This window comes from Schistocerca cancellata, chromosome 6 (assembly GCF_023864275.1).
Source record: "Schistocerca cancellata isolate TAMUIC-IGC-003103 chromosome 6, iqSchCanc2.1, whole genome shotgun sequence".
Lineage (NCBI taxonomy): Eukaryota > Metazoa > Arthropoda > Insecta > Orthoptera > Acrididae > Schistocerca > Schistocerca cancellata.
Window position 1 is genome coordinate 197854847 of NC_064631.1, and position 26746 is coordinate 197881592.

General features: G+C 42.0%; 1 protein-coding gene across 1 annotated transcript in view; it reads left to right on the forward strand.

The window, feature by feature from the left end:
- Nucleotides 1-26746, forward strand: part of LOC126191029 (prolactin regulatory element-binding protein) — a 132544-nt gene that overhangs the window by 38849 nt on the left and 66949 nt on the right. The window contains exons 2-3 of the mRNA XM_049931733.1: nt 4189-4405; nt 21078-21228. Of these exons, the coding sequence (XP_049787690.1) occupies nt 4189-4405; nt 21078-21228 (368 nt within the window). The remainder of the gene's footprint in view (nt 1-4188; nt 4406-21077; nt 21229-26746) is intronic.

Below are 26746 nucleotides of genomic sequence, written 5' to 3' on the forward strand. Positions count from 1 at the left end.
GCTCTCACCCATGGCTTTCACACTAGCTGGGATGCAGATCGCTTTACCCTTTTGCAGCTCTCGCAAGCCCTGATTCTGTCCCATCTTGATTGTGGCAGACTTGCATTTGGTTCAGCATCACTCTCTTTAGCGTTGCTGATACTGGAGCCCATTCACCATTGTGAGTCTGGCTTGCGAGAAGGGCCTTCTGAACTGGCCCTCCGCACAGCCTGCTAGTTGAGGCTGGAGTCCCTCCATTATCTATTAGGCACCAACAACAGCTGCTGAATTATGCCATACTTGTACATAGCTTCCCTGAGCAACCCAACTACCATATCCTTTTCCTTGGAAGGGATCTTCGCCTCCAACAACAGCGACCCAGAACTGGATTTACAATTGCTGCGTGCCTCCAGTGTGTCTGCTCAGAACTGCAATGTCTTCCACTGTCACCTCTTAGCAGGGAGACATCGCATCTGTCCCCTTGACTTTTGCCCGGACCTCGGATTTATCTCAAACTCTCATGTGGTCCAAAAGATTCTGCTGACCTGATGATTTTTTCACCACCTGTTCTTGGCTGTCCTCTAGATGTATCCACCGATGGCTCAACAGTTGACGGATGAACAGGCTTTGCATATACACGTGCATGGTGCAATAAACTCCACTCTCAGCCAGATGGCTGCAGTGTCTTCACTGCTGAATTAATGGCCATTTAACTAGCCCTTAGACATTTTTCTTCTTGCACTGGCACTCCCTTATCAGCCTTCAGGCTATAGACCAGTGCTACTCTCTTCACCCATTGCTTACGGCTGTTCAGGAGTGTACCTCTGACCTCCATCAAGCAGGACAGCCAGTTGTTTTCATTTGGACCACTGGTCATGTTGGGATTTCGGGAAACAAATGAGCTAATCAGTTGACAAAGCTGTCCACCAGGATGGGTCCCAGAACTGGACCTATGGTTGTTTATTTGCGATATATTGCTGAAGCCTGGAACTCAGAATGCTCTGCCCTGATCTCCCGAAAAACTGAGGACAATTGAGGAAACTTCAACCATGTGGCAATCTTCCCTGTGAGCTTCTCTTGGGGAATCCACCATCCTCTGTTGACTCCACATTAGTCACACTTGGCTGACCCTAACCACATTCTCTGACATGAGGATTCCCCTCACTGCCACTGTGGAGCCCATCTGACAGTTGCCCAGTTACTTGTAGACTGCCCTAATTTGGCTGCTTTGAGACAGCAGCTTAATCTTCCTGATGCTCTCTCTCTGGTGCTAACAGACAGCGCCAAAGCAGCTGATCTGGTGTTGCGTTTTGCCTGTGAAGGTGATTTCTATTCTTTCCTGTAAGGTAGGACTTTTTGACCTCACTGACTGTCTGAGGGATTGGTGGGGGTGTCCTCTCCTGCCTCCCCCCCTCCCCCTCCTCCCCTCAAGATGTTCCTTGTCTGCATTTGCTTGGTGGCCAGCCTAGCCTTTACCCTTCCACCCTTTTATTCTCTGTATTGATATGACCCACTTCTGGTTTGCCACTTAATGGATGAAGGGACTGTTGACCATGCAGTTTAGTTCCTTTCACTCCAAATCAACCAACAGTCTTAAAAGAGCTTCTGACAGTTTTGTACTAGATCATTTACATACATTGTAAACAGTAGTATTCCTTGTGTACTCTGAAAATTACCTTTACATTTTGTTCTGTTAACAGTGACATGTTGAGTTCTGATTGTAAGAAAATCTTGTATCCAGTCCCAAATCTGGTCCGATACTTGGCAAGATTGTATATTTTTTACTAAACGACAATGCAGGATGGTGTCAGATGCCTTCCTGAAGTCAAGAACATGGCATCAACCTGAGCACCATTGCCAACAGAAATATGGTCCTCACAGAGGAAGAGTTTCACAAGATCTCAGTTTGTGGATAAATCTTGAATTTTATAGAGAAAGTTTTTGTTCTCCTAAAAGTCACAATAATTGAACACAAAACATGTTCCATAATTTTATAACAAATTTACTTCAGCAATATAGGCCTATAATTATGGGCATCTTTTTATAACCCTTTTTGAAAATGAGAATGACGTGTGCTTTTTTCTGGTCGCTAGGTGCCCTTCGTTGCTCCAGCAATCCACAATAAACTGCTGCTAGAAAGGGAGCAAGTTCTTTTACATAATCTTTGTAGACCCTTATAGGTATCACATCCAGTTTTGATGTCTTTCCACTGATAACCAACTGTAGTTGCTTTTCTATTCTGCAGTAGATTGTCTCAATATCTGGCTTGTCGGCATTTGTACAGTGGTTGAAAGGGGAGACCATGTTACGATCTCCCATGATGAATCAATTTCGGAAGATGGAATGCAGTATTTCAGCCTCCTTCTTGTTATGTTCCATTTTCAGTGCCAGTATGATCACTGAGTGAATGAATAGAGGATATCAAACAGCTTACTGATATTAGGTAAGACAAATATCTAGTAGGATTTTCACTCAGATTGGTTGACAAAATTTCACTTGCAAAGTCCTTGAATGCTTCTCCCAAGACTCTCCTTATGCTAATTTTTGCTTGGTTCAGCTTTCATTTGTCAACTAGGTTTTGACATCTCTTGAATGTGTGATGAAGCTCTCTTTGTTTAATTAGCGCTTTTCTAAGACGACTAGCAAACCACAGTGGATCTTACCACCCCATTAGACCTTGCTTGGAACATATGTGTCTAAGGGATATTGAACGATGCTTTTAAATTTTTGCCATTTGTGCTCCACATCTTTGTTCTCTGACTAGTCAGATACTTATCAATTTGTGTCCTGTCACTCTTGCTAAACAAAAATATTTTCTTACCTTTCTTAACATTTTTTTTTTTTTTTGTGAAATCTGTGGTCTTAGTTGCTATCACAACCTTATGATCACTCATACCTTTTCTCTATGTTAACTGATTCGATAATTTAAGGTTTGTTTGTTGTTAGTGGGTGTAAGATGTTACTTTCATGTGTTTGTTCTTTAATCTTCTGCTCAAAATAATTTTCATACAAGACATTGAGAATAATGTCACACAAATCCCTGTCTTGGCACCAACTTTGATAGCATGATCCTGCCAATCTAGACTTGGTAATTTGAAATCACCCTGTATTACAACAGTATGATCAGGACAATTATTAGTGATACTTTGCTAGTTCTCTCTGAAATGCTCTTCCATTACAGCTCATGACCCAGACAGTCTATAAAAGCATTCAGTTACCATTTTTGATGCTTAATGTGTTGTCATATTGTTTGCACAATAAAACCTCAACCTAAATGTCCTCCATTCTTTGTTCTTCTGTACCAGAACTTATTACCTAATCTTAATTCTATTTGGTCTTTGGTTCAGTTCTGACAACCCTACTATGTCCTATGAGACCTTCCAAGTCAACCAACTTATCTCTGGATCCTGAGGCTCTGCAATGTATTGCCTGTAAATGAAAAGTATTAAAAGCAGTTTGGTTTCTGATGCCCTTATTACAAGGTGTGTTCATGAATAATGAGAATTTTTGGTTTTCTTAAAAAATATTTATTTATTCATCAACATCAACTTTATCTGCTTCCTTAGAAGCAGAAAGGGAAAGGTTGGGGGAAGCCTAAAATGGAAAGGGTAAGTCATTCAGACCTGTTTTGTGAGGACGAAGGGCTTCATGACATGTCCACCTTTCTAACCTTCCACTATTTGTCCCTCTCTTCCCCAAGAAAGCAACTATTAGTACCAAAAACTTAGATATTGTTGTGTATTTATATATGTGCCTGTCAGCAGCACTGATGTTTTTCTTCCTCAAGGTAGCTACTAGCCAGTAATTCTGTCTCATAATTTCCCTTAATCCTTACTAAAATAGTTTTAATGGCCTTGTAGCATTGAGCATTTTCCTGGTATTCATATCTTTTGAATTACTTCCTGTAAAGCTTTTATAACAGCTCTTTGAAAACAATGTCATCTGTTTACCATATTTTTCAAAAGGAAAGTGAACATGTTTTCATAAGCTTATTTTCTGTTCCAGTGTGTTTCATTTTCTGTCACACATCTTTTCAAAGCAATAGTTCTTCTTATGTCCAGTTTTCACTCTTTGTAAGTGTTTAGTAATGTGTTTCATTTAGATAGGAAGTTTTTTCTGTGTAGTAATTAGAGAAAGCTAGCCTGTCTATAAAATATTTATTTATTTATTTATTTATTAATGTTCATATTATATCTCATTTGTTTTCAGGAAATATTTGAGTTATCTCATGATGGAGAAAAGTACGTTGCTGAAGAAGTTATCCGTCATGAAACAGGTCCAAGTGTAGTAATGAACTGTGCGTCTTATAATAACGGTAAACGGACCTTTTTGGTAGCTGGTCAGGAAAGTCATTGCCAACTGTACACGGTAAACATGAAGGTTGAATATGAAAATGATGGAACAGTGCTGAAAGACCACAAAAATGGTAAGTTTCAGTATGATCCTACAGTGAAGACATTTTGCGATTTAAACACATATGCCTGCAATGAGCAAGAAGTTATTAGCCTTATCAATGCATTATATGAGGTATCACAATATAGTATTGTCCCGGAATGAAGGTTTGACTCTGCAGCATGATGTATGTCATAAAGAAACTTCGTATAGCTGGTTAAAACTGCGCATGAAGCATTCATAAAGTTAGACCTTTGTTTTTTTTTTTTCTGTGATTCAAGCATACCTTATAGCCTAACTGATAACTGAAGTTCGTCGTTACCTCTCACACCATTTTATAATCTGTACAGAGGCTCATGTACACCTCTTGCTAGCCCAGAACTCCTTATAGAAGGAATATAACAAACATAATTGTAAACTTTGACTAGTATTATTCAAATGATTATATTGTTTTTGATAAGGAAAAGGGGTGCTGAACAGTATTTAAAGCCTGATCTGTATCTATTGATTGTACATGTGTAGTATAGGAATGCTAAGTCATATCCTTGCATACTTCTAGTTTTCTATAAAATTTCTGTAACAATATTTTCATTAAACAAAAAGTGGTCATTTGTATATTTCTAGAATGCTAGAGTTAATTTTTAATTATTGTAACTGTTTTATGCTAGGTGAAGCCATATGTACAATTTTAGTAAACATTTTTGGAATACAGTGATCAATATATTATTATATTTTGACTAAAGTTCAGTCTTGATCACACCATTTACGTTTCAATGACATAGGTAACTGGTTTCGGTTATTTTTACACAACCATCATCAGACCCATGGCTCCCTTAGGATGGTATGCGGAGCTCTCCTCAGCTGCTACGAAGTCAACTGATCATTTTGATGTGTGATCAAGACTGAACTTTAGTCAAAATATGAAACCATATGTGGCAACTATCCTTATAGTTAGACTTTATAACATTGCAAGATGGTGCATTGACCGCAGACTAGCTAAAATGAGGAAGAAGGCAAGAATGATACAGGCAGTATATTCCTCTGTAGCATGAAGCTAAAATAGGTGATAGACAACTAGCCCCTTATTTGTCCTGCTATATAGAGCCTACTTTAAATTGTAGTCTTGTGGCTGAGTTTAGCTGCATGGCTGGATGAAATTCAGTTTGTTGCTGTTATTGTGCGTGGTGGTTGTGGTAGTAGTAATAATATTTCTGTTATTATTATTATTATTATTATTATTATTATTATTATTATTATTATTATTTAATTTTTTATAAAATGTGCATGAAATATGTGGAACTGTTTGAAATCTTATAAGTACCATAAGTTAAATATATTGTTCCATTTATGTTAAGACAATGAATGTGTGAAATGGACATTCTACTCACCATAAAGATGAGATGCTGAGTTTCAGACAGCCACAATGACAAAATGAAATGAGCGTGTGGCATTGTTGGCTGGGAGGCCCCATACAGGGAAGTTCGGCTGAATGAGAAGATTATTACACACTGACCTTTCGGCTGAAACCTTCTTCATAAAAGAAAGGCAAACACACACCACACTCATCACTCGCCCATGGCCACTATCTCTGGCCAGATTGCAACAGTTGTGTTGAATGAAAGCAGCAATCCAGAGTGGAGCAGAGGAGGAGGAGGGATAGTAGTGTACTGTGGGGTAGAGCACTGTCTGGCAGAGCATGCATGGACTAGAAGGTGGCAGGACAAGACTGCCAGATGCAGTGTCAGGAGGCTGTGGGAGGAATATGGGTGGGGGGAGTCAGAAAAGAAGATGAGCAGAGAAGGGAAAGACCAGTGAGTATGCTGCCACAGAGTGGTGTGCAGTGAGGGTGAAGGGATGTGTATTTAGCAGGTGGTGATAAGACAGAGGAAGCAGAAACTATTGGGTGGGTAGTGTGGAAACAGTAGGTTAGCATAGGTCGAGGCCAGGATATTTTAAAGTGGGGAGGATGTGTTGCAAGGATGAGCTGGTGGTGGAGAGGAGGATCCACATGGCTGTGGTTAGGAAGCAGTCATTGAAATCAAGCATGTTATGTTCAGTTGCATGTTGAGCCCCAGGGTGGTCAACCTCGCTCCTGGCTGTAGATTGGTGGTGGCCCTTTGACCTGGTGGACAGCTGGTTGGTAGTCATACCAACATAAAAAGCTGTGCAATGACTGCAGCACAGTTCGTATATGACATGGCTGCTTTCACAGGGGTCTTCGGCTGTTATGGGGTAGAATAAGCCTGTGACAGGACTGGAATAGGAAGTGCTGGGGGGGGGGGGGGGGGGGGGGGACTGGGACTGGGACTGGGACTGGGACTGCGTAGATCTTGCACCTGGGTCTTTCACGGGTGTATGATCCCTATGGCATGGGGTAGGGATTGGGAGTGGCTTAGGCATGGACTAGGATATCATGGAGATTGGGTTGATGATGGTACTCCACTTTAGGAGAGTTGGAAAGGATCTTAGGTAGGATGTCCCTCATTTCAGAACATGTTGACAGGTAACAAAGCTCTGAGGAAAGATGTGGTGCATTTGTTTCAGCCTGGGGTGGTATTAGGTGATGAACAGGGGCTCTCCTTTGTAGCTGGTTTTTTGGTGTGGTGGGAGGATTGGAGACATATGGGGATGTGGCACAGAAAATTTGTTTGCGGATTAGTTGTGGAATGAAGTGCATCTCTGTGAAGGCCTTTATGTGACCTTCAGTATGCTAGGCAAGGGAAGTCATTTCACTAGAGAAATGCTGTCCCCAGGTGACCAGGCTGTATGGGAGGGATTTTTCGGGAGAGAAGGGATGGCTGCTGTTGAAATGCAGCTAGTTATGGTGATTGGGGGATTTAATGTGGACAGAGGTGTGGGTGGAGCCATGAGAGAGGAGGAGCTCGACCCCCCAAGAAAAGTTGCACGCTGGGTTGAGTAGGACCAGATGAAATGGATGGGAGAGTAGGTGTTGAGGTTGTGAGGGAATGAGGGTAGGTGTCTTGACACCGAGTCCAGATCGGAAGATATCATCAGTGAACCTGAAACAGACAAAGGGTTTTGGAAGGTTAGGAAGGTTTCCTCTAGATGGCCCAAATCGTGCACTGATAGATTTACCATTTCATATCCCCACACACCCCCAGTATTCCCACCACCACCAAGAACCAGCTACAAAGAGCCCCCTTCCTCACCTAATACTACCCCAGGATGGAACAAATGAACCACGTCTTCAACAGGCTTTGATTATCTATCTTTGTTCCCTGAAATGAGGGGCATCCTACTTAAGATCTGTCCCACCCTCCTAAACTGGTGTTCCATTACCAACCCAAAGTCCACAACATCCTAATCCATGCCTATGCCACTCCCAATCCGTTGCCACAGGTATCATATCCCTGTGAAAGACCCAAGTGCAAGACCTGTGCCACCCACCCAGCACTTGCTGTTCCAATCCTGTCACAGGCTTATACTATACCATCAGAGGCCGGATCACCTATGGAAGCAGCCATATCATATCCAGCTGTGATGCAATCATTGCACAGCTTTTTATATTGGTATGAGTATCACCCAGCTGTCCACCAGGATGAATGGCCACCACCAAACTGTGGCCAGCAGCAAAGTGCATCTTCCTGGGGCACAACGTGCAGCTGAACATAACATGCTTGATTTCAATGGCTGCTGCCCAGCCGAGGCTATCTGAATACTTCATTCCACCACTAGCTTTTATGAACTGGACAGATGGGAGTTATCCACACAACACAGTCTCTGCTTCCAGAATTACTCTGACCTCAACTTACGATGATGACCTTTTGTCTCTACATTGTCCATCCAATAGTTTCCATCCCCTTTGTTCTGTCACCTCCTCCCAGTACATGACCCTCTGCCCTTATTGCATGTCAGTCTTCATCTCCTTGGTCAGCTCCCCCCCCCCCCCCCCCCCCCTATTTGCTGGATGGGGACTTCAACACCTACCACCTGCTTTGGGGATCTCCATGTCCTTGTCGAGAGGCTCCCTATTGATTGGCCTCTTCCACCAGGCGGATCTTGTTGCTTTAACACTGGGGAACCTACTTTTTTGTCTGCCTCCACATCAACCTATTCTCATGTGGACCTTTCGGTTGGTACTGTTCAGCTAGCTTGGCACTTTGAATGGTTTGCTCTTGCTGATACACACTCAAGTAACCACTTTCCATGTGTCCTTCGGTTACAGCCACAACTGCCATCTGTGTGCCCAAGACGCTGGTGGTTTTCCCAAGCCGATTGGACACTTTTCTCCTCCCTAACAACTTTTGATAACCATCTATTTCCTAGCATTGACTATTAGGTCACTCATGTTACGGAAGTTATTCTTACAGCTGCGGAACATTCAATACCTTGTACCTCCCCTTTGCCCCAGTGCCCACCACTTCCTCAGTGGAATGAGGCATGCCGTGATGCAATACGTGAGCAGAGACATGCTCTTTGCGTTTTCCGCCATGATCCTACGTTGTCCAACTGTATCCACTATAATCAATTACGTGCGCAATGTCGCCGCATCATCTGCGATAGCAAGAAGGCAAGTGGGGACTTCTTTACCAGATCTTTTAACACCTTCACTCCCTCATCCATAGCTTGGAGTCAAATTCAACTGTTATCAAGCACGTCTAGTTTCTAACTGTCTCATGAGACACCTTAATCGATCCAGTCACAATTTCCAACTCATTGGGTCAACACTTTGCTGAGATTTCAAGCTCTTTAAATTACCCACCAGCCTTTCTCCCAAAGAAACGAGTAGCAGAAGTGCAACCTCTTGCTTTCTCCTCTCAAAATCGCAGAAGCTGTCGTACCGTTTTTTCTGTGCGGGAACTCCAGCATGCAGTTTCTTCCTCTCACTCTTCCGCCCCAGGACCAGATGGCATCCATGTCCAAATGTTGAGCTGCGTTTATCATACCATAGTCTGCATTACCTCCTTTGCCTTTATAATCGAATTTGAACCGACACTACCTTTCCCAGAAGATATCAGGAAGATATAGTCATTCCTGTTCCAAAACCTGGAAAGGACAGACATCTCCCCTCTAGCTATTGCCCCATCTCTCTCACGAGTAGTGTATTTAAGGTTTTGGAGCTTATGGTAAATTGCCATTTTGGCTGGTGGCTGGAGTCCTGAAACCTTTTAACACCTGCCCAATGCGGTTTCTGAAACCATCGTTCTGCAGTTGACCATCTTGTCGCTCTCTCCACTTAAATCATGAATGATTTTCTAAGGAAACGCCAAACAGTAGCCATATTTTTTGGTTTGGAGAGGGTATACGATATCTGTTGGAGGACTGGCATCCTCCGCACACTGTTCTCTTGGGGCTTTTGAGCTCGGCTACCCCTTTTCATTCATGAATGCATGACAGAGTGCACATTTAAGGTGCAGATGAATGCTACTCTCTCACGTACTTTCAGCCAAGGAAATTACTTTCACCCAAGAAAATTACTTTCTCCTAAGAAAATGGGATCCCCAGGGCTCCATGCTAAGTGTTGTACTGTTTGCCATCGCCATAAATCCAATTATGGATTGTCTACTTCCCGATGTCTTGGGCTCCATCTTTGTCGACGATTTTACAATCTACTACAGCTCTCAATGGACCAGCCTTCCTGAATGATGTCTTCAAAGATGTCTTGATCACCTCTACTCATAGAGCATTGAAACCAGTTTCCGATTTTCTCCCAGTAAGACTGTCTGTGTAAATTTTTGTTGTCATATGGAGTTTTATCCACCTTCCTTACATCTAGGCCCTGTTGACCTTCCGTTTGCAGACATCGCCAAATTCTTGGGACTTCTGTTTGAGAGAGAACTGTGCTGGTCTTCTCACATTTCATATCTTTCGGCTTGCTGTCTGTGATCCCTCAACACCCTCCGTGTTCTGAGTGGTACCTCGTGGGGAGCAGACCGAGTGGTCCTTCTGTGCCTATATTGCACCTTATTGTGCTCAAAATTGTACTATGGAAGCATAGTTTACTCCTATGAACGACCGTCTATTCTTCGGCATCTAGACTCTGTCCACCACTGTGGATTGCGTTTAGCATCTGGAGCTTTATACGCCAGCCTGTGGAGAGCCTTTATGCTGAGACTGCTGAACCTCCACTGTCCAATCGATGAGCTTCTAAGTTGCTATGCTAGTCATCTTGTCTTCCATGCCTGCTCATCCAACCCATGCCCTTTTTTTCGATGCCTCCTTGGATGTAGGGTATGCTGGCCACCCTTCCTCTCTATTACCATTGGGAGTCCACTTCTGTCAACTGCTACATTCCCTTTCCTTCAAATTTCCTAAAACTATCTTGACAAATGGGGATACGGTGCCACCTTGGCTTTGCCCTCGGACCTGCCTTCTCCGTGACCTTTGTCAGCTTCCCAAGGATAGTACTCCCCCTATAGTTTATCGTCGGGCATTTGCTTTTCTATGCGTGCAAATGGAGGATGCCACATTTATTTACAATGATGATCCCAAGACCACCTGTGGTGTTGGGAGTGCCTATATTGTTGACATCACCCCTATTAGATTTTGGCTTCCTGACCAGTGTTTGGTTTTTACTGCAAAGCTTTACACTGTTCTCCAGGCTGTCCAATACATCTGTCACCATAAGCAGATACAGTATTTATATGCTCAGATTCGCTCATCTCTCTGCTCAACCTCCAAGCTCTTTATCCCGTCCACCCTCTGGTACACCAGATTCAGGACTGCTGCCACATGCTCCACTTGGCGGGAATCTCTGTGGCATTCCTATGGATCCCAGGGCATGTTGGTATGCAGCCGATATAGTGACAAAGGCTGCGTTCTCTCTTCCACGGCTCGCTGTTCGCATGGTTCCCTTTGCCGATCACCAGAGCATTTTATATTGTCGTGTTGCTCTTTTACAGCACACCAAATTCATATTATTGAGGAAAAAGACCTTGTTCCACAAAGCACCAAGCATCCAGCGCACGTCGGTCTGTCGATTACTCATATGATTTTGAACGCATCCCTGTTGGTTTTTGAACATTTTTGATCAAATTCTAAGTTGATTTCTGAATGAATCGTAAGTTGTTTTTTTGAATGCTTGATAGTGTACGTGATGTCTCTGCCAGGGGAATCCCCGTCGTGTCTAGAAATAAACTTTCCTACAGACAAAAGGGGACGGGTCTATACGAGCTGAGCGAATAAAGCCGAAAGGGTGAATGACAATCGCTGTTTATGTGCTTTACTGGGTTCGCAAATGATCAGCGTTGTTATAATTACTAGCAAATTCCATAGATTCAGACTACCAGAGTGCAAATAAACGACTAACAGGAATAATAGGCTCCCTGCCGCCGTTGGATAAGCAGCTGCAGCAGCAAGTCGTATACTCCTAGTTCACTCATTTGTTACATAGTTTAATTCTTAATTTCTTTGCGTGTTTTTGGTACTTGCATTGTTTAATTCATAAATTTCAGGCGTATTATAGTATTTGAGAGTTGCAGCATCGCGTTTTAGTACCTGAATAGTGTAAATTCGCGTAGTCGTTTGTCTTCTGTTTTTGTTTTGAACGGCCAGTGTCGGTTGGTCAGAGTCAGTGTGCTCCCTGCCGCCGTTGGATAAGCAGCTGCAGCAGCAAGTCATATACTCCTAGCTCACTCATTTGTTACATAGTTTAATTCTTAGTTTCTTTGCGTGTTTTTGGTACTTGCATTGTTTAATTCATAAATTTCGGGCGTATTATAGTATTTGAGAGTTGTAGCATCGCGTTTTAGTACCCGAATAGTGTAAAATCGCGTAGTCTCCTTCCGCCGCCGAGCAGTGTGTCAGCAGTGCGCAAGTAGCAGCATTACTGCATTTACTAGGCAATCTTGTATTTTAATAACCATTTAAATTTTGTGTCGATTTGTTTGCGCTCTCTGTAGATTAGTTCAGACGTTCGTTGCACAACAGTTTTTAGCATGGATAGGGACTGCAACTGCTGTGTTCGGATGCAGGCTGAGTTGGCATCCCTTCGCTCCCAGCTTCAGGCAGTGTTGGCTTCGATCACACAGCTTGAGGCTATTGCCAATGGGCATCACTGTGGAGGTCCGGATGGGGGTTTGTCGGAGACGGCCAGCTTGTCCCACGCATCCCCCGATCGGACTAAGACTGTGGTTGCCCGGGATACTGCCCGCATTGAGGCTGATCCCTCGCCTGTGGTAGAGTGGGAGGTCGTCTCAAGGCGTGGCAGGGGGCGAAAGACATTCCAGAGGGCTGAACAGAAGGCCTCTCCAGTTTGTCTGACGAACCAGTTTCAGGCTCTGTCTCAGGCTGATACTGATGATAATGATGATGATTTGGTTTGTGGGGCGCTCAACTGCGTGGTTATCAGCGCCCGTACAATTTCCCAACCTTTGCTCAGTCCAATTTCGCCACTTTCCTGGATGATGATGAAATGATGAGGACAACACAAACACCCAGTCATCTCGAGGCAGGTGAAAATCCCTGACCCCGCCGGGAATCGAACCCGGGACCCCGTGCTCGGGAAGCGAGAACGCTACCGCGAGACCACGAGCAGCGGACTCAGGCTGATACTGATCTTCGGCCTGACATGGCTGCTTGTCCTGTTCCAGAGGTTGCCCCTCAGTCTGCAAGATCCGGGCGGTCGCAGAGGGTGGGCTTACTGGTAGTTGGGAGCTCCAATGTCAGGTGCGTAATGCAGCCCCTTAGGGATATGGCAGCAAGAGAGGGGAAGAAAACCAATGTGCACTCCTTGTGCACACCGGGGGGAGTCATTCCAGATGTGGAAAGGGTCCTTCCGGATGCCATGAAGGGTACAGGGTGCACCCATCTGCAGGTGGTCGCTCATGTCGGCACCAATGATGTGTGTCGCTATGGATCGGAGGAAATCCTCTCTGGCTTCCGGCGGCTATCTGATTTGGTGAAGACTGCCAGTCTCGCTAGCGGGATGAAAGCAGAGCTCACCATCTGCAGCATTGTCGACAGGACTGACTGTGGACCTTTGGTACAGAGCCGAGTGGAGGGTCTGAATCAGAGGCTGAGACGGTTCTGCGACCGTGTGGGCTGCAGATTCCTCGACTTGCACCATAGGGTGGTGGGGTTTAGGGTTCCGCTGGATAGGTCAGGAGTCCACTACACGCAACAAGCGGCTACACGGGTAGCAGGGGTTGTGTGGCGTGGGCTGGGCGGTTTTTTAGGTTAGATGGCCTCGGGCAAGTACAGAAAGGGCAACAGCCTCAACGGGTGTGGGGCAAAGTCAGGACATGTGGGGACCAAGCAGCAATCGGTATTGTAATTGTAAACTGTCGAAGCTGCATTGGTAAAGTACCGGAACTTCAAGGGCTGATAGAAAGCACCGAAGCTAAAATCGTTATAGGTACAGAAAGCTGGCTGAAGCCAGAGATAAATTCTGCCGAAATTTTTACAAAGGTACAGACGGTGTTTAGAAAGGATAGATTGCATGCAACCGGTGGTGGAGTGTTCGTCGCTGTTAGTAGTAGTTTATCCTGTAGTGAAGTAGAAGTGGATAGTTCCTGCGAATTATTATGGGTGGAGGTTACACTCAACAACCGAGCTAGGTTAATAATTGGCTCCTTTTACCGACCTCCCAACTCAGCAGCATTAGTGGCAGAACAACTGAGAGAAAATTGGGAATACATTTCACATAAATTTTCTCAGCATGTTATAGTCTTAGGTGGAGATTTCAATTTACCAGATATAGACTGAGACACTCAGATGTTTAGGACGGGTGGTAGGGACAGAGCATCGAGTGACATTATACTGAGTGCAATATCCGAAAATTACCTCGAGCAATTAAACAGAGAACCGACTCGTGGAGATAACATCTTGGACCTACTGATAACAAACAGACCCGAACTTTTCGACTCTGTAAGCACAGAACAGGGAATCAGTGATCATAAGGCCGTTGCAGCATCCCTGAATATGGAAGTAAATAGGAATATAAAAAAAGGGAGGAAGGTTTATCTGTTTAGCAAGAGTAATAGAAGGCAGATTTCAGACTACCTAACAGATCAAAACAAAAATTTCTGTTCCGACACTGACAATGTTGAGTGTTTATGGAAAAAGTTCAGGGCAATAGTAAAATGCGTTTTAGACAGGTACATGCCGAGTAAAACTGTGAGGGATGGTAAAAACCCACCGTGGTACAACAACAAAGTTAGCAAACTACTGCGAAAGCAAAGAGAGCTTCACTCAAAGTTTAAACGCAGCCAAAACCTCTCAGACAAACAGAAGCTAAACGATGTCAAAGTTAGCGTAAGGAGGGCTATGCGTGAAGCGTTCAGTGAATTCGAAAGTAAAATTCTATGTACCGACTTGACAGAAAATCCTAGGAAGTTCTGGTCTTACGTTAAATCAGTAAGTGGATCGAAGCAGCATATCCAGACACTCCGGGATGATGAAGGCATTGAAACAGAGGATGACACGCGTAAAGCTGAAATACTAAACACCTTTTTCCAAAGCTGTTTCACAGGGGAAGACCGCACTGCAGTTCCTTCTCTAAATCCTCGCACAAACAAAAAAATGGCTGACATCGAAATAAGTGTCCAAGGAATAGAAAAGCAACTGGAATCACTCAACAGAGGAAAGTCCACTGGACCTGACGGGATAACGATTCGATTCTACACAGAGTACGCGCAAGAACTTGCCCCCCTTCTAACAGCCGTGTACCGCAAGTCTCTAGAGGAACGGAAGGTTCCAAATGATTGGAAAAGAGCACAGGTAGTCCCAGTCTTCAAGAAGGGCCGTCGAGCAGATGCGCAAAACTATAGACCTATGTCTCTGACGTCGATCTGTTGTAGAATTTTAGAACATGTTTTTTGCTCGAGTATCATGTCGTTTTTGGAAACCCAGAATCTACTATGTAGGAATCAACATGGATTCCGGAAACAGCGATCGTGTGAGACCCAACTTGCTTTATTTGTTCATGAGACCCAGAAAATATTAGATACAGGCTCCCAGGTAGATGCTATTTTCCTTGACTTCCGGAAGGCGTTCGATACAGTTCCGCACTGTCGCCTGATAAACAAAGTAAGAGCCTACGGAATATCAGACCAGCTGTGTGGCTGGATTGAAGAGTTTTTAGCAAACAGAACACACCATGTTGTTATCAATGGAGAGACGTCTACAGACGTTAAAGTAACCTCTGGCGTGCCACAGGGGAGTGTTATGGGACCACTGCTTTTCACAATATATATAAATGACCTAGTAGATAGTGTCGGAAGTTCCATGCAGCTTTTCGCGGATGATGCTGTAATATACAGAGAAGTTGCAGCATTAGAAAATTGTAGCGAAATGCAGGAAGTTCTGCAGCGGATAGGCACTTGGTGCAGGGAGTGGCAACTGACCCTTAACATAGACAAATGTAATGTATTGCGAATACATAGAAAGAAGGATCCTTTATTTTATGATTATATGATAGCAGAACAAACACTGGTAGCAGTTACTTCTGTAAAATATCTGGGAGTATGCGTGCGGAACGATTTGAAGTGGAATGATCATATAAAATTAATTGTTGGTAAGGCGGGTACCAGGTTGAGAGTCATTGGGAGAGTCCTTAGAAAATGTAGTCCATCAACAAAGGAGGTGGCTTACAAAACACTCGTTCGACCTATACTTGAGTATTGCGCATCAGTGTGGGATCTGTACCAGATTGGGTTGACGGAGGAGATAGAGAAGATCCAAAGAAGAGCGGCGCGTTTCGTCACAGGGTTATTTGGTAACCGTGATAGCGTTACGGAGATATTTAACAAACTCAAGTGGCAGACTCTGCAAGAGAGGTGCTCTGCATCGCGGTGTAGCTTGCTCGCCAGGTTTCGAGAGGGTGCGTTTCTGGATGAGGTATCGAATATATTGCTTCCCCTACTTATACCTCCCGAGGAGATCACAAATGTAAAATTAGAGAGATTAGAGTGTGCACGGAGGCTTTCAGACAGTCGTTCTTCCCGCGAACCATATGCGACTGGAACAGGAAAGGGAGGTAATGACAGTGGCACATAGTGCCCTCCGCCACACACCGCTGAGTGGCTTGCGGAGTATAAATGTAGATGAAGGTAGATGTAGATAAAGATTATGTATTGTCTTCTCCGTGTACCCAAGAAAATGAAATTTCGACAGAAAATTTTTGGCCAAACTGACACACGACTAAGGGCCAGTTGAACAATCCCCGGCTAGCAGCCGCTAAAGTTCTATTCTGGGAATAGTGCGGAAAACATGTTGTACGTGGACGTAATAACGCCTAACCGGAGAATAAATGCGGAATAACTAAACTGGCGATTGTGGCTGGGTTAGTGAAGTTAACCAGAGAATAAATGTTGACACTGGTAGGAATAGTTACAGAATTAGTGATGACAAGATTTTTTGTTAGAACAAGGAAGGAGAAGAAACGGGGCTCTCACAAATTACGGAAGAATATGATGATTCCAAATTTACATAAAAATTTCGTACTATTGCTTTTCGATCTCATGCTTCAGAACCTAGAGAATATGAATGAAATGTGAAACTATTTCGCCGGCTGGTGTGGCCGAGCGGTTCTAGGCGCTTCAGTCTGGAACCGCGCGATCGCTACGGTTGCAGGTTCGAATCCTGCCTCAGGCATGGATGTGTGTGATGTCCTTAGGTTAGTTAGGTTTAAGTAGTATTAAGTTCTCGGGGACTGATGACCTCAGATGCTTAGTTCCATAGTGCTCAGAGCCATTTTTTAAAACTATTTTCTAACATAAAACTTTTTGCTTGTAGTAGGCCTAATAGGCATTTGATATTAGTACTTCGTGAATTATATTCTTTCGTGTTATAAAAATGACCATTTGTGCCAAAACAGTCTTGTTTATTTGGTGTGTGTAACAATTGCTGCAATATTAGGCAGGCCTATTTCATTTTATTTAGCAGACAGTGACAAAATACACGTAATCAGATATAGAAACCACACCAGTCTTGGGTTCTATTTGTATTAACAGCTTTTCTAGTATTAGACAACGACATTTCGTTTTTTCATATAGCAAAACGTTGACAAACTTTGATGAGGTAATAGATTCTTTCCCAGAAAGGAAAGTATGCAATATAAAGCTGTGGCATGATTAGAGAGAAAAAAAAGCTAGGACTTAAGGACTGAAGAAATGTGTACTGTCTTGCTTGTCTCTTGTCTTTACTCATTTTATGTATCATATATTTAATTTTATGCCACGAAACACAGCAAGCTATTAGCTGATAGGCAGTAAAGACTGCAAATTTTCTGAAGAGTTCTTGTTCTGCCGGTTACAAATAATCCCATCCAGCGAAATTTTTTTGAGAGGGGCAGGATGTCAAACCGACCGACTGGGAGCAGGAGAGGCATCACAGGACATTTTAATTTCCACTGTCCAGAATATAGTTTGATTACACCCATTACAAAATATTACACGTTTGAATTCCACGGAGCGAAACACAGAGATGTACCATGGCAGAATGCTGTGTGAAGAGGCTTGGCACTGCACTTCGGCACACTTTAAAACCAAATAACATGTCTTACGTTCCCTCAAACATGTATGTTTTATGTATCGGACTCCTCAGAAAGATGTGTACTACAAAATAAAATTTTTTTGAAAAGTCGATTTTTGAAATTTTTGGCGTCCTACCTCAAATGCTTGAGGGAGGGGGAGGGCCACTATCTAATATTGTCCCGGTTCGGAAATATCGTAGATCTGGACCTGATGCACAGAGCAGTCTGAGCTGTAGTGGGGAGGTGGTAATCTCCACGTCACCCCTGTTTACGTTAAGTGATTTTGTTGTTTCCTCTTTTTTTATTGCTGTCATGTCTGATGAAAACAAAACAGATTTCTGTGGCCAGGAGCTATCAAGTGAATTAAAATACATTCACATAATTACGAAATTCAAAAATATATTATTAGTTTCAGATATTATTTTATTTCCACCTTTCTGATAGTCAAGCGTTAATCGCCTTGCAGAACAATGAAGTTATTTTTGTCGGTTTGTTAAAGAAATTTGACTTTTGTTAATCTTTTCTGCTGAGGCCAATTTATTTGAAACGATGTGTTTAAATCCACACTATTGGCTAGTTCCACCTGTTCGCTGCATTTCAAGTTCACGTTTTCATCTTCTAGCATGTATGGTATTATGCCATAAAAAAGAACCAAACATGAGATAATACGGTACTGGTACTCCAAGAAAATTTACATCTGAATCTGGACGTAGAAATGTGCACTTTAAGCCGAATTATGCATTTTTAGTATGATTCACAAAATTCCCATGCTCTTGGAGTATCCTCTAATGTCTTGTTTCTTTTATGAAATAATGTAAGATTTTTCAATGTTTTACACGTACAAACATACAGGCTTCCTGTGTCATCGTAGCTGCGCAAGTGCGGCGACGCCTGTCATCTGGTGCAACTTCTGAAATGAATCTATTTCTAACAGGTCGCGGGAAAATACTCCGAATGGTGGTTTGAAAAGCGTTATTTTCAAGTAAAGTAAATTTCCTTTTACACAAGATGAACTCTGTGAGTGACTGTCCGATAAATTTCTTAAATCACAGAGCATTTGGCTCTCATTCAAAAATCAAAGCTTTGAGGACAACCGTTCAGAATATTTTCGAGCCCAGAAGATCAGACATTTATGTCGTCGTTAAAAATTTTACTGGCACATTTGTGTCATGTACCTTAAAATGTAACACGCGCAAAAAAGATCAACATTATGTGTGAAAGCTTAGATTCGCTTGAAGCTTATTAATCTTAGAGACCAATATTATATGTAAAAGCTTTTCTTTTCTTGTAGCAAAACTATGTATAGTAATTTAAACCATTACCTTTTCCTATTTGTGTGTTCGCACTACTTAACAGTGATGTTGGTATTGGCTGACTACATCACGTGTCCTATGCTCTGAATATTCACTGTCATCGGTTGGCGAGATTGCTTGATATGAGCTACGACTGGCTTACAAAAGTGCATCGCAATCTTGATTTCAATCCTTCGGAAATTAACATGCGGTGTTTGGTGGAATTCGAATTTATACTTTTGTAATACGAAAATGTGCAGAGCACATGTTGCTGCGCATCAGACATCTTTCCAAAATGTGTTTCCCCCCCTGAGTTTCGTTTTCTAAAGTGCCAGGAAATTCTATGCCGGTGTATAAAACCACAACCATTGAAAGGAATGATAAGTTTTACAGTTCCGAGGAAAAGTATACTGTTACTTAACACAGAAAAAGTGTATTTTCATCCGGGAGAAAGTGTATTTTTAACCAGGAAATCCGGGAATTTTTTCTCCTCGTCCACGTATACACCCTGGATGTGCTCCTTCCACTTGAATGTATCGTCAAGCTGTAATCCCAAGAATTTAACAATGTCCACCTCTCCTGTCTGTTTGTCATCTTATTTTAGGCACATGTATACTGATGGGAAACATCTTACAGGTTCTGAACTGCATGTAGTGTTTCTTTTTTTCCAAATTTTAGTGACAAAGAATTGTTGAGGATCCATGTATCCGTGAAACTTTCATGAACCAATATTTCTAAAACTATATTTACTTTGTTACAATCACAATGTTTGTGTCATCTGCAAGCAAAACAAACTTGGCATCTGGTAATATTACTAATGGGATGTCAATGACGTACACAAGAAAAAGTAAGGACCCTAAGAAGGAACCCTGTGGGACACCACTTGAAATTAGATCCCAGTTTGATGATGCCTGATAGCATAATACATGTTACTTGGCTAGTAGCATCCTTTGTTTCCTGTCAGTGATTTTGGATTTGAACCATTTCACGGCATTCCTGTTACATCAGAATATTCTAATTTACTTAAAAGGATATTGTGGTGTACACAGTTAGATGCTGTTGACAGATCGCAAAATGTACCTGTACTTGTATGTTTACATGAAATGTACACTGGTCATTTTGACACAAATGAGATGATATTTGTAATACAGACAGATGCTCAGACTGCATTTGGTTTATTTCATCCTCAGAATTTTTAGCCCAGTTATCTCCTCTGTGGACATTTGAACTTTGTTTTCATATTACATTTTATAGTTCAGTGGTATCTTTAGTATTCTAATGCCATCCATTACTCACAGATGACCAATTTGTTTGCATCTTCTATTACATCCTCATTGAAGTTGAATATCTTTAGTTCTTGTCAATGTTTTTCGCATATATTCCTCTCCACTAATGTATGTCCCTCAATTGTGTTAAGGAATGTATCTTTGAGCACTGCTGCTCTGCAGATGTCCGACATTTGTATCTGTAAAACAGTGCTGGCACTGCCATTATAGAATTTTAAGTGTTGTATCCCATCTGCTACTTTAAGTTTACCAGAATAATACTGAAATGTTTGTAGCATCCTTTTGGTGTCAGCATTGTGTGTGTAAGTAATGTTATAATTTTTATATCAATGAAAGAGACATTTTTATCAGATTTGCTTTTGCCGAATAAAAAACGAAACACAAATTCTCCTTTCTTGTTATCAACAATGAAGTGACATGGTATAGCAAAAGCTTACCACTTCATGATTATTTTCTCTGTAAGGGTGAGAGAAAATGACAGATAGTAAACATTTATATTCTTTTGTAGCTTTTAAATGATTATCATCACAAAAGATTATCAGAAAACTGTTATTAGCATCAGATAACCATAATCCATTATTTTCAGCTGTTTGTTGTTTGATGCTCTACATATTGAAGCTCTGTAATAAAGCTGTTTTTTGTCAAGTATATTTAATTGCAAAGTATGTTAACTTTCTTTTTACTCTTTTTCAGAAACAGTAAGTAGTAGAAAACGAAGTACTGATCCACATGAGAAGATCCAAGAAATAAAACCAACAAAAGAGAAAACTGACAGGAACAGCAATTCCTTCCATCGACTCGTATTTGATATTAAGCCAAATGATAGCATACAGACTGATTTTGGGTTAGTTATTTGTTTTGGAAACTGCATGAACTGTTTAAAATAAGAGATGTGAGATTGATATTCTTTTCCTATTTTGTGGTTTAATTTACTTTCTATTTACTGTGATTGTGCACAGTTGCAAGTTTTCACAAATTTTCTGCTTTTTAAATACAAAAATGTGAAGTAGCCATGTGATTCATACATTCTATTTGTTTTGTGTGACTGTCTGTTGTAGCTATTAGTAACATAAATGTACTTTTGTTATTTTGTGTAATCAAAGTATCATCAGTGTTGTACCATGAATCTGGAGAGATGAGTATGACAGCAGTATGCACCCCAGGGAACTCAGCTATTCTTGGCTGTGTGTGAATTTGGTGAACCCAAGGTTTCTGAGCCAGGGATAGCTGAAGGAATGTTCCCAGTGCTCTGTAACTATAAGTTATGTGCAAGTTTCATTGATCATGATGCAACACCATGCTGGAATTTTGTGTCACTCAGGGAATGAGGAACTTTATGGTTGAGTATATTCTTATTAGATAGATTAATAATTGTTAAAGTGAAAATCTTCAGTGGGTATACCTAAATTGTGTCCAGTTTGTTCAGTGTGGTCTCTATCTAGAGTGGCATTTCCTTGGTTAGCTTCTTGTGAAAATGGATTGGTTCTTATAAATCCCAAATAGCCCAATTAGATAGGTGTGTCATCTGGAGCCATTCCATTTCAAGTGGTCAAATTTCAGAAAAACTTCCCATGACCATCATGAGGATGCTGGTTTTCTCACTTTAAAAGGAACCGGTGTGGTTAAGCCACCATGGACCATAGCAACATATTTATACAATTTTCCATCTGTACACTAATGCTGCACATAAACTGCTCACGATACTAATGCAGAGTAAAATACATCTTGAACCGGAATTAAACTAGCACATCAGTAGCATTACACAATAAAAAGATGTACTAATGATTTCCTATCCATTCCAAAAACTGTCAGGAAGACTGCTATGAACTTCAAGAAAATTTACACCATCTGACAATGGTGTAAAACCCTAAGGCTGTTTCTGCAATGTGTGCTGCAACTATTATTTAAAAACTTTACTATCAAGATCTCCACTGGCTTGGCAATGCACAGTTCAATTGTGTAGCTTATAACTAGTTTGATTCTATGGTTATAGCAGAAAAACAGACTTAAGCATGTCATACTGAGTCATGACAAAAAAAAAGGCCTTTTCTGTAGTGTTTCAAGGTATTTGGACTTTATCTCACTTCCTAGTCATCAAGGCTTTTGATATTTCGTTCCTGAGAGAGTAGTAACCAATTTTAGGATATAATAAAAGACGTCCATTTTAATTTGAGTATCAGCAAAATTCAAGCCCATTTTCATTGCACATCCACCTTGTTGTTGTTTTTTAGTTTCTTATATGCTTGCATTGCTAAACAAAACACAGGTGGCTTAAAGTATGGTCTTCCTAATGAAAACAGTTTAAAAGAGTTTGCAGAAGACTTTTTTGTAAAGATGGGCCAAATCTAGCCATTTCTGTTGTTTTTAGAAAAATTGTCAACTTGGCCTTAGTTTACAAACTTCTAGAAAGTAGTAGAAGAGTGCAATTTTGTATTCTAAGACATTATATTAGTATATCTAAAAACAAAGATGATGAGACTTACCAAACAAAAGCACTGGCAGGTCAATAGACACACAAACAAACACAAACATACACACAAAATTCAAGCTTTCGCAACCAACGGTTGCCTCATCAGGAAAGAGGGAAGGAGAGGGAAAGACGAAAGGATTTGGGTTTTAAGGGAGAGGGTAAGGAGTCATTTCAATCCCGGGAGCGGAAAGACTTACCTTAGGGGGAAAAGAGGACAGGTATACACTCGCGCACACACACACACATATCCATCCGCATATACACAGACACAAGCAGACATTTGTAAAGGCAAAGAGTTTGGGCAGAGATGTCAGTCGAGGCGGAAGTACAGAGGCAAAGATGATGTTGAAAGACAGGTGAGGTATGAGCGACGGCAAATTGAAATTAGAAATTAGCGGAGATTGAGGCCTGGCGGATAGCGAGAAGAGAGGATATGCTGAAGGGCAAGTTCCCATCTCCGGAGTTCTGACAGGTTGGTGTTAGTGGGAAGTATCCAGATAACCTGGACGGTGTAACACTGTGCCAAGATGTGCTGGCCGTGCACCAAGGCATGTTTAGCCACAGGGTGATCCTCATCACCAACAAACACTGTCTGCCTGTGTCCATTCATGCGAATTGACAGTTTGTTGCTGGTCATTCCCACATACAACGCTTCACAGTGTAGGCAGGTCAGTTGGTAAATCACGTGGGTGCTTTCACACGTGGCTCTGCCTTTGATCGTGTACACCTTCCGGGTTAAAGGACTGGAGTAGGTGGTGATGGGAGGGTGCATGGGACAGGTTTTACACCGGGGGCGGTTACAAGGGTAGGAGCCAGAGGGTAGGGAAGGTGGTTTTGGGATTTCATAGGGATGAACTAAGAGGTTACGAAGGTTAGGTGGACAGCGGAAAGACACTCTAGGTGGAGTGGGGAGGATTTCATGAAGGATGGATCTCATTTCAGGACAGGATTTGAGGAAGTCGTATCCCTGCTAGAGAGCCACATTCAGAATCTGATCCAGTCCCGAGTTTATATGTGCAAAGTTTCAGGTTTATCTCACAGTTAGTTTTGTAGATATAAAAAACTAAACTTGCCATTTTTAGTCATTATTTTTTTGGCCAACTTTGCTTCAAATTATCCATACAAAAACTGCACAGGTAATTCTTTTTTATTATTTTGATTAACAGAGCACAAAAAGTTGTACAAGATGGCATAGTTTTGTTTGTTTCAAGAAAATGTTGTCAGAGATATAATATCTCAAAGTGGCCAAAAACACACAGGTGTACTGGTGATACGCTATGTCATCAAAAGTGTGCAGACACCTGGCTGAAAGTGACTTACAAGTTCGTGGCACCCTCCATTGGTAGTGCTGGAATTCAGAATGGTGTTCGCGCATCCTTAGCCTTGATGACAGCTTCCACTCTCACAGGCATACATTCAATTAGGTGCTGGAAGGTTTCTTGGGGAATGGCAGCCCATTCTTCATGGAGTGCTGCAGTGAGGAGAGGTATCGATGTCAGTCAGTGAGGCCTGGCATGAAGCTTGCATTCCAAAACATCCCAAAGGTTTTCTATAGGGTTCAGGTCATGACTCTGTGCAGGCCAGTGCATTACAGGGATGTTATTGTCATGTAACCACTCCGCCACAAGCAGTGCATTATGAACAGGTGCTCGATCGTATTGAAAGATGCAATCACTCTTCAACAGTGGGAAGCAAGGAGGTGCTTAAAACATCTATGTAGGCCTGTGCTGTGATAGTGCCATGCAAAACAACAAGGGGTGCAAGACCCCTCTATGAAAAACATGACCAGACCATTATACCACTGCCTCCAAATTTTGCTGTTGGCACTAAACACACTGGCAGATGACGTTCATTGGGCATTTGCCATACCCACACCCTGACATCGGATTGCCAAATTGTGTACCATGATTCGTCACTCCAAGCAACGGTTTTTCTGTACAATGTTTACTCTCATTACACCAAGCAAAGCGATGTTTGGCTTTTATCAGCATGATGTGTGGCTTAAGAGTGGCTGCTCGACCATGAAGTCAAAGTTTCCTCACCTCTTCCCTAACTGTCATAGTACTTGCAGTGGATCCTGATACAATTTGGAATTCCTGTGTGGTGGTCTGAATAGATGCCTGCCTATTACACATTATTACCCTCTTCAACTGCCGGCAGTCTCTGTCAGTCAACAGTGAGGTCAGCCTGTACACTTTTGTGATGTACATGTCCCTTCACCTTTCCACTTCACTATCACATTGGAAACAGTGGACCTAGGGATGTTTAGGAGTGTGGAAATACCGTGTACTGACATATGACACAAGTGACACCCAATCACCTGACGACATTGGAAGGCTGTGAGTGCCACAGTGTGCCCCATCTGCTCTCTCATGATGTCTAATGACTACAGATGTCACTGATATGGAGTACCTGGCAGCAAGTGGCAGCACAATGCACCTAATATGAAAAATGTATGTTTTGGGGGGTGAACGGATACTTTTGATCAAATAGTGTAGCTGCGCTATGGGGTTAAATGAATGACAGTATCTCTGAAAGTATTGAACTGGTGGTAGTGAAACTTTACCAACATTTATTGGCAACATGTGTAACTGTTTCTACAAAATTTCATCAAAGTCTGTTATGGTCATGTAGGAATCTATAGACCTCTTGGCATGGAATGATGCAGTAATAACATCTACTCAATGAAGAAGACTTCAGATAAAACACCATGAGCATCAACTCATACTATCCAACAGTAGTAGGACAGGGCACTAAGATCAAGGGACAAATATCATATTCTCAAGCAAAAAAAAATTCATATGCCTCAGAAATGACCAGATTTCTTTCATCACTTGCATCAGTGGCCAAATCACTCAATAGGAAAAGGATTCATCTATGCAGACCTTTGCGGTAGAAGCTAGCAGGAACACTTGCACATGCGAGTTCATCTGCAGACATGGTCTTACATCAAAACCAGACATTCCTCTATACCACTGATAAAAAATTTCAACCAAGGGTAGAGCAAAGGACCGAAGTTAATCCCTTCAGGCAGACTAAGAAAACTCGAACTGTAGGCCCCCAGTTACATGACCACCACCATTTTCATTGAAGAAGAAACAAAAAAAATTAAACCAAAGCTGATAAGAGAGTCAAAGACCTTGAACCCCACTGCACTGTTCCTGAGTGTCAATTTAAAGTCCAAGTATAGAAAACATGATTATTGATGTCTGCCCAACTGAATGAGCAAGTCCCTTGAACAACCAAAAACTGTCATTTATTAGCACCTCTGCAGAAAGATAGGAGGGGCTGATACAATAAAACCTCACCAGTACGATGGTTGTGGAATGTAAATATGTTCAGGATACCTCTGGAGCAACTTGGACTTTTTGCTTAGGGTAGATGGTCTCAGTGTGGAGAGAACTAAAGGAGTAGTAGCCATCAATATAAATAATAGTGAGGGATCACTCCAATCCACAACAACCAATGGGAGTCACTCCAGAAGACCACACTGCTCTCTCAGCATAGCAGTACCCTCATTAGTTGGTATAGTGTTGAGCTCAGCCCAGTTTGAGACCTCAGCTACAGCAGTCAACAACATTATGTAGGATAGTGACAGTTAGTTTCTGATGAAATACACTTTCGTAAATGTTGGATTGTGCACCGCAAGAGAACATTTTGTTAACTTGTGCATAGTCAGCGACAGTCGTTAATTATCAAGCAATCCTGTGGCAAAGTCAAGTAAATCTTTTATTAATTTATGTTATAAAGTGAACTGATATTTCATGTGGTCTAGTTTGATGACCCTTCTCTGTTAGCAAACAAAGAACCCACAGTTATGGCTGGATGATTGTAGTTTCATCTATTCACAACACTTCCCACAAACAAATTGTTTTGTAGCCTGACAGGTATA